The sequence below is a fragment of the Pseudochaenichthys georgianus genome, chromosome 12, assembly GCF_902827115.2.
Source record: "Pseudochaenichthys georgianus chromosome 12, fPseGeo1.2, whole genome shotgun sequence".
NCBI lineage: Eukaryota > Metazoa > Chordata > Actinopteri > Perciformes > Channichthyidae > Pseudochaenichthys > Pseudochaenichthys georgianus.
Window position 1 is genome coordinate 5,401,375 of NC_047514.1, and position 9,184 is coordinate 5,410,558.

At 41.0% G+C, this 9,184-nt stretch overlaps 1 protein-coding gene across 1 annotated transcript; it reads right to left on the bottom strand.

Moving 5' to 3' along the window:
- Positions 1 to 1,665: 1,665 nt before the first annotated feature.
- Positions 1,666 to 8,211, bottom strand: barhl1b (BarH-like homeobox 1b). Its single transcript, XM_034096185.1, has 3 exons — positions 7,008 to 8,211; positions 4,382 to 4,604; positions 1,666 to 3,188 (listed from the first exon to the last, which is right to left on the bottom strand). Exons 1-3 carry the CDS (start codon positions 7,456 to 7,458, stop codon positions 2,900 to 2,902), a joined length of 963 nt encoding a protein of 320 aa, XP_033952076.1. The 5' UTR covers positions 7,459 to 8,211; the 3' UTR covers positions 1,666 to 2,899.
- Between the last annotated feature and the right edge of the window lie 973 nt (positions 8,212 to 9,184).

Here is a 9,184-nt window from a genome sequence, read left to right on the forward strand (position 1 = left end):
GTCTTTTGTCTAATCGTTAACATCCTACACGCCAAGTCTTGTCCGTCAGCCTGAACTCCTTTAACCCCCAATGCGCCGCGGCCCCGGATAGTCCTCGCAGACTACGAGGGGGAGAGTTGGGTGAAATGTGGATGGTGGAGGGAGGAAAGAGGGGGGTGGAGTTGGAGCCGCTGACCAGCTGTCCCCACGCTGATCCCCGGTCTGCAGTTAGCTCCAGCCCGGTCACCAGCTGTTGGAGCCGTTTGGCACCGGAGCGCACATCCAGCACCCTCAAGGAAAAGAAGGATGGAAACAATCAATTTCCAAATGGGATCATTTAGGGCACTTAAACAATTGCGCACATAACATTAATATTTCATCTCCTGCATTGTTTATGGAAAACGAATAGGAGTTGCTGCTGTTAATTTAGGAAAGTGGGAATGGTGAAGACGAGTATGGGAGAAGGGAGGGGGCGACAGGGGCTCCATTTTGGACAGAACACCCTTCTGCTTTGTTGGCCCTGCTCTAAAGACATTAGCTGGAATTGATCTTTGATTGCACTTTTGAACGTGTGTGAACGTGTGTGTGTGTGAGAGAGAGAGAGAGAGAGAGAGAAGGATAGGGGGTAGTTATTGTGTGTGCAAGGCCCTTGTGTGTGCGAGCCTAATGTTTGCTTTACATTTCCAATCAAACGTTCCCCTTTTTTCTATTTTGCAATTAAATGCATTTATACCTTTTCATTAAAGGACCAATATAAAATATATCATTTTATGTAATTAACGGAAACATTTTTCCAACTTGAACTTGTGGAATCTTTTTTGCAAATCTCTGCTAAAGGTTAATAAAACGGATGTAAAACCTACTACACTACTGGTGACACTCTTAACTTTTTCTTCCCCCCCCAAACCCTCATCTCAACATTAAACAAATTAAAGGATCGACACTAAACCAAACAGAGGAGGAAAAGTCGTTTGACAGACATGTTCAAAATTCACTCAAACACGATTTCCTCTAATATAACCCCCCCACACCCCCCCCCCCCCCCCCACCCCGAGCCCTTAGAATTGTGTTTATTTTCCAGCTGCTTCCAGAAAAGTTGAGATGTTTAATTAAAGCTCCACCAGCGATCTCCTTAACCTTTGCTCATTGACACTGACATGTGTTCGTATCAATTCATAATGAATCATATTTTTAACAGTGGCCAATCAAGCCCAAAAAAAAATCTATTTTTCTATTTCTGGTTCAAATTAAAAACTCGAGGGGATTTGTTGCTACTTCCGAAATAGAGGTGTTTATGTGGCACCAGCTCAAAGTTTGAAAATATCAAATTCCTCTTTTTTCCCACAAATGATTTCGCTTAGATGTAATTGTATTATTCAAACGGTATTTGTATATCCATATATACTTGGGTGATTTCTTATAAGGTTATCCTGAATCGCCTTCCTTTGAGGCTAGGGTAATGTAATGCAACAAGACACTTCACAAAGTATCACGTTTATCACGGGCATATTGGTTGCATCAAACTATCAGGTGTTGCTGCTGTTTTGTCCTCCTTTTGTCTCGTAAATCCACGTGTTGATTCAATCCGTCAGACAAGCCCCGTGGCATTTTTTCTTTCACATATTCAAGCAGCCACGTCATTAAATGAAAGACTTTTATTTCCACATTTATAAAAGTAATTCTCTTTTACATCAAATCCCCCCCTTTTTTTCTGTCCAACTGTTGCTGTGAATTTCACAAAAATGAATTTCACCAAATGGGGAGAGAGTTCGAGGGGAAAGCTAGAGGAACGAAACAAATAAAAATAATTTAAAAAAAACGATCCAGGAAATATACGAGAACCACTCCACAAGTTTGATATCTGCAATATACATTTTCACCAAAGGAGAGTATAACAATTAAGGGTTATCACGCCCTTCATATGAAGTATAACATAAGTAACACAACGTCTGTTCAAATACATCTAAATCAACAGGCAGGTGCACCTGGACCCGAGTCCGACCGCTGTTTGTCGATAGAAAATGAAACATTTCTGACGTGATTGCGTCTCCGTTTCCCCCCTGTAGGGATAAAACTGTTTTTTTTATACTTGACATTTGTACTTCGCTAAATCTTCAACTAAGAACGAGAAAAAGACTTAATATAGATGTATTTCTTTCCGTAGCTCTCGTGTTATGTGGGTCCAGGCATTCTTTCTCAGACAAATAGGTTTTACCCACTTTTTTTTAATAGTTTCTGTTGGCTAATCTAGCCTATTAACTGGACTGGTCTGAAATAGAAGCACTGATAGATTAAAAAAAAGGAAGGTTTCTTTTAAAATCAGTCTCTTTCGAATAAAATGCAAAATATTCTTATTTACAGGTTTATGACTGTTGATCATCTTCACTTGTAAACAAAGGAAATCAATGACATATTTAGAAAGAAAAAAGAGGAAGTATTTATTAATTGTTCCTTTGGATCCCTCTACATTATATTCATATTACATGGAAGGATGCTTCTTCACACTTTAACTCTCCGTAATAACAATAATAATAATAATAATAATAATAATAATGCCAATGGGGGGTCTAATTGGCATTGAACTGTAGGTCAAAGTGTCACCAACAATCCTATCTTTTGGGGGGAAATACTGAAACGTGGTTCAAATAAATACATAACTTAGATGCTTTGATTCTTGAAAAATAAATAAATAATAAATAAAGTTCATTGTCCCAAAAATAAATGAATACAATCCTTCAGTATACAGACAGTTAGTCACAAAGCTCCGTCCACAGACTTCTGACCTTTCGCACCATATAAAGGCCTCGAACAGTTTTCCTCTTGTTCGTCGCGTTTTTTATTTTATCTGTCTTTGTTTTATTTCTTCTCGAGTCCAAAGCTGCCATTGTTGGCGTACAATAAAAAATCAGCAGTGTCCGGCTCATCGCGGCAGAGGTGGCCGAGAAAGCACACCGGACATAGGGGGGAGAGAGGGCTCGCCGCCCCCCTGCAGGCCGTGCAGCAGGATCCGGGGGACCAGGGGTCTCTGCAGGCCCGGCGGGGGTCCCGAGGGGCCTCTGTACAGGTAGAGGGCTGCTGTGGGGTCCAGGCTAGACACCAGGCTCTGCGGGTAGAAGTACGGGGATGGGAACATCCTCTGCAGGGCGGAGTAGTTTCCTGCTTCCGCGAGAAGCTCTAGTCCCACCGCCGTCTGCCTCTTCCACTTTGTCCTGGAAGAGAGAAAATACAGCCTTCAGCATATGTGTATCGATAAATACTTTTAGTATTACTGACACACCACATACTGTAGGGTCCAATTAAAAGTCAGGAATACATCTGTTTTTTTTCTTCTTTTTAAATCGCCAAAATCTCCAACCTGCCACTTGTATTCACACCCATGTCTGTAAGATGCACTCCACGCAGGTGAATAATTCATAATCAAGATAATTGAGTAGATATAGTGGTTTGTTTGAATTATTGATATGCACACATGCAACAATGCATTATTCATTCTGCGAAGTGTTGTTTTTATATTTATTTATGTCATTTAGCTGCCTCAGAGTCAAAGCTGTAGACAAATAAATGCTCAAGTTAACTCAAGCGAAAACCGCAGAAAACAGTTTCGACATTGGCGAGACGGTTTCTCTTACTCGTGCATGGAGGCTTAGTTATTTACAAAACGTTGACGCCTTGGGTTTCAAACTATTTGCAGGGTCATTGTATGTGAATAACAATCGAATATAAAACATAAAAGGTAAAAAGGTACTCTTCTTGAATGCTGACAAACTGCAGAGAAAACTCGGATATGAACACAGGTATTTGATCAATCAAAGGAAAAAAGTGATATTTGTATCGATTGTATTGCACTGTTTCATTTTCTTCTAATGGGAAGCCACAAATCAAATTTAAAATAACGGTGCCAAAAAAATAAAAATAATGCACAAGGGCATCTCCAGACAATTAGTGACACATACAATCAGATACATTATTCATCTGTAAATCAAGAATTGCTCCTGGTATATTCACCAGATGTAGGCATATGTTGTTTTAGAAAGAGTTAGAGCTAGAAAGAATTAAATGGTTAATAATTGGATGAGTTCATTAATAGAACATTTCATCAGAAACGAATATAATAACTAATAAATGGTTAAGAGTTAAAATGCTAAACGAGTATACGTTTTGCTATGATAAATGACAATCTGGAATATTGCAGATTACTCGGTTGATCGAAAAAAAAAAACTCAGATGAATCAATAATTAAAATTGTTGCAGTGGCTCATGTGCAATTAAGTGAACTTATGCCTTCACCTTAGGGTGAAAGGAAAACATGGCGCCCCCGAGTCCATCAGTCATGAGCCAGCCGTGAGAAAACAGATTAACCCCCCCTCTCCTCCCTCTTAAGCAGCGACAGCAGTGTCTTTACCTTCGGTTCTGGTACCAGGTCTTGACCTGTGTGTCGGTGAGGTTGAGCGAGGCCGCGAGCTCCATGCGGTCCTGCACGCTCAGGTATTTCTGCCTCTCGAAGCTGCGCTCCAGCTGCCCGAGCTGGTGGTCCGTGAAGGCCGTCCGGGCCTTCCGGGGCTTCTTCATCCGGGCCTGAGAGCTGTCTCTGCTGCTGGAGATCTCCCTGTCCCCCTCCTCCTTCACTGGAGGACACAAACCGTGCCAAGGAAAATAGACAAAAAGAGGAGAAGAAGGTGAAAACAGAGCCAATGCCTCATACTGCGCAATGTAACAATACATCCATCTTAATGTGACCGTGATACCGACAAGCATGAGGCGTGAAGAAATCTGTGCAGACAGACACATGTCAGTGTCAACGAGAAATAGATACAAAAAAAATTCCGTTTCTGACCCTGTACATGTCTATTAGTGTTAAACTGTTCATTTAGATCAGGCATTAGATTCAGGAGAAAATATAATAGATAATATATAAAATAAACTACTTTGATCGAGACAAAACTTGATGAACTGATTTATTTTTAAATAGATTTATTTTTTAAATGAAATATATAAACAGCTCATTCATTTATAGGCTACTTATTATTCATTTGGTTGCTTGATTGGCTATATTTAATTACTAGCCTATACTAATACTAATAATAATAAACAATACTCTTCCCTCTTTTTCAAAAGACGTGATAAAACCATTGGAATTATAAAAAGCTTAATTTGTTTTTAAATAAAAATGGTATTAGGTTTTACGTGAGTGAATGAAAAAGATGGGAAACCATATAAATGAAATATTACTTTGGAAAAGGTCAATGTGTTTGAACCTCAACCCCAACAATGCTAATCTTAAAAATAGGGAAACAATTATCAAACAATAATTGTAAAATTATATATATATATTTTTACTTGAGATTTGAACCGGCATGCTGCTCAGTTGAGAGGAATTGGAAGTTTTGACTGTGAAATCACGGCTCTGCAAACAGTGCCTATAGGCGATATGGAGCTATTTGATTTGTTCTTAAATTGTTATGAAAAGCTCTTCCAATATTCACACTTCCAATGTGATATTTTTCCCGTCTGCACAGCCTCAGTCTTTGTTCTTTCTGTGCGTGGTGTCATGTCAGGGCGAGCATTGATATACGGTCCTTATAGTCAATTCTCTGAAAGAAAAGAGAGAAGGGGGAGGGGGGCGATGGAAGCGAGCGAGGCGAGAGATATTGGTAGTTGAATAGTTGAATCGTCTCAAGAAGCACAATAATCCGCCTAATTGAGCCACAAGGGAAGGACGAAGTCTTTCAACCGCGACCGGAGGAACTTCACAGGACCGGGGAAATGAAATCAGGAGCAGGGCGGCCTCGCGCGGGAACAAATCTGATTAGCGCCAGGGACAAATTGCATCAAATCCCTGAAATATTATGGGAGGAAATCAAAGCCACCGTACAGGCGCTCTGTGGGCCCCGCGGCTCCCTCAATCAATCAGCGCGTCCATCAGCATCTCCATCCACTGTGACACGTGAACGCGAAGAGACACACGCACGCGCACTGGATTTATTGCGCGAATTATCGGTTTACAGAAAAAGTTAATTAGGAAGAAAACCACTCTGCGCCTTAAAAGCAAAACAAATGAAACTATAATATCATTTTTGATATATTGATTTAATAATCCCCCTCATAGTTTACAGGCTTCTTTACAGGCTCTGCTTTATTAAACTGTCAATGGAGGTGACATGTGTGTTATGGCTGACATGATTGGAAACAGAGAGGCCCTTGATGGCATTTATCTGGAGGCGACCCTGTCATCTCTCCTCTTCTTCCTCCCTGACATCAACAGATGCTTTCTGGATATTCTGCTAATGCCATGCTTGAAACCCATGCATGCAGACAAGCAGCCGCCGATTTCAAATGTAACAGAACTTAATGATAATGAACTCCTGTCACCGAGCAGAGACAAATCTCATGTTTCCACCACCGTGATGCAGCAGAAGAAAATCGGGTCGATGTTTCCCTCATTGATGGCTTCGTGTCCTAATCCTTTTAGTTTATTTTCATCTGTGCCAGTTTTTCACTTTTCTTCTTAAAATAATTTAAGGCAAAATTAAAATAATGATTTGTATACTCTGAAGCTTGATATTATTATCATGAGATAAATAATCTGTAAATATGCCTTAAATATATGTTAAATTATCTTATTTATTTAGGATTTCAAATTGTGTCTCATCTTTTTGCTCAGTTTAATGCTTATATTATATTTTGAGTATAAGTTTGGCTTTCATTAAAATTAAATAAATAGTTTTCCAACTTCCCAATTCTTTTTTTTAAGATGCACCCCTAATTTAGTATCACAATTATTTATGACTTTTTTTTATTTTTGATGCACTTAAACACTATTTATTGAGGCTGATTGGGAAATTAAAATCTATATTTTAGGAAGGACAAAAACAGTAAGACCATACAGGCTGCAGCTGATCAAAAAATGAAGGTACAAATATACTTTTTAAGAGGATACATTTTCTACAGGACTCCTGTGTGAACGCATAAACCAGCTTCACTCATAATCTGATATCCAAAGCAGAGCATCTCCGCGTTTCTGTCCTTACCTTTATATTCACTGTCGGACGAAGAGTTGCTGTGGATTTTCTCCATAAAGTCTTCTGCTATCTTTGCGGCCAGCCTGCCCACCTCCTGAGTCGGCAGTCCATTGCTGGAGTACGGTGCGCACGCGGCCAGAGGCTTACAGTCCGCGAGAATATCTCTGATGAGGAATGAGGAGGTCACGCTCCTCTGCTGCGAGCCGGCCGATATCTGCGCGTGCTGCAGGTGCGGAGGAAGGCCGATGCCGTGACCCTGCCTCTGGGCCACCTCATCCCCGCACTCCCTCCTCGGCGACGGAGGCGACGAGCAGCCGCTCTCCACGTCTGATCTCGGGCTGAACTCCAGAGGCGAGCGGCACTCCCCCACCAGGCTGTCGCCCTTGGACACCGGACTTCCAGGCCTGTGTGACAGCAGTGAGTCGATGCCAAAACTGGACCCGTTGGTGGACGTCTCCATTGTCTCGATCGAGGCCTCCTCAAACTACCATTTGGTATTCAGGACAAGTTTTATCTTTGGGAGGCAGGGTGTGTTGTTTAAGTTGATCCAGTAGAAGAGAAAAAAAACCTCTCCCCGTACCCAGAACAATGTTTTTGCTACAAATGAAAACTAGTCATCCAATTTCCCCACTGGTTATTTAAAGAGCAAATATCTCCAGGCTAAGTGCGTTACAACAATCGTCCATGCATCCGAATTTCTTTTTGTGAAGTAGAGAAAGATGTGTCCTCTTGAAATCGATGCAGCCGGTATTGAGAGTCACAGTCGATTGTTCTTGCTTCCTTCAGGACCACCTCCGTCTGTTCTGAGTTCAGAAGCCTCGTCAGTTATTGCTGAAAGTATCTCACCCGCAGGGTACGAAAAGATGCAGAAAATAGGACTGGTTCTGAATGTCTTTGGAGCAGCAGTGCACCGGGAAGAAAAGCGTTTCAGCACCTTGGACAGGTACCGGCGAGTCGGACCTGAGAGAGGACCGTAGCAAAAATGTTCAGCTCTTCGTGAACACACACGCAAACTGTTCGCATTCCTTTTAAGAACAACAAAACCTTTTTTTTTTTTAAAACACGAAGTAGAGAGCGGAGTCCGAGCGAGAGCTGCAGCAGGAGAGGAGGAAGGAGCGAGACGACGCGATGCTCGCTGCAGAATCTCAAAAAGGAGAGGTAAACTGGGTTAAGTAGTCACAACTGGCAAGTAAAAGGACGAGAAGTGACGGGGTGGGAGGGAATCCCAAAAAATTGAACTTGAGGAAAAGTCAGGAGCTAGGTTTTAAGAGCGCCTCGTCCACGTGAGTCCCCTGTGACAAGCCTTCATTGGCTGAGCGGAGCTGCAAGTGGACCTCCCTCCACGCCCACTCTCCCTCCCTCCCTCCTTTGCTCCCATCCTCCCTGGCTCATCCTCACTTTGATAAAAGAGACACTGAATTCATCAGGAGACTCAGATCAAACTGTTTACAGGCAATTTTCACACTGTTTGCTTTCATTACATCATTGATGAGGCTTATAATGGGGTTATTATGTGCAGAGGCTCGGTGTTTTTCCTCTCGACTCGCGTTTCTTTCACCGGATTTGTTTCACACCACACACCTTCGTTTTTTATTTTACTTTTTGTTCAGCATTTTGCGTTTTATTGTCATCACTAATATAAGTTTTTAAATGTACTTATCGGTTTGTAAAATAAAACATTGCTATGCAGCAGATTGTTTTTTTGTAAAATTAATTGACAGAAATGACTCGAGCATATTATTTATTCTAATAAATATTATTATTGTTATCTTTGATATTTTTTTTTAAATGATACAATTATCATTACCCCTCCTCGTGATTATATTGTTTAAATAAGTTTAACCTGTGAGGGGCCTCTATTTATTTATTTTGTATCATAGCAAAACCATGTTCTCATTTATCTCTGGATCTTTCTTACTTTTGACTTGTTTGAAAATCCCCTGACAGTTTGCACACATGCCATGTGAAAACATTTTAAAGTTGCCCTTTTGAAATACTACAATAAGTGGATTTAAAGAAAAAGCTGTATTTTTTTAATACGAAAAATGCCTCGTCGTTGGTCATTTAGAGCCTCATAATGATCGAATGGTCTGGTAATTATTTACAAAGGTCTGAGCAGCGTGACGCACAACTTGAAGACGCGTGAACCGCCATTGTTCACACTTTTCACCTTTTTAACATGCGTA

Coding starts and splice junctions, on each gene's coding strand:
- barhl1b (XM_034096185.1), bottom strand. CDS start 7,458: ATGGAGACGTCCACCAACGGGTCCAGTTTTGGCATCGACTCACTGCTG. Junction 4,605..7,007: donor GTCCGACAGTGAATATAAAG/GTAAGGACAGAA, acceptor TGTGTCCTCCAG/TGAAGGAGGAGGGGGACAGG. Junction 3,189..4,381: donor ACCTGGTACCAGAACCGAAG/GTAAAGACACTG, acceptor TCTCTCTTCCAG/GACAAAGTGGAAGAGGCAGA.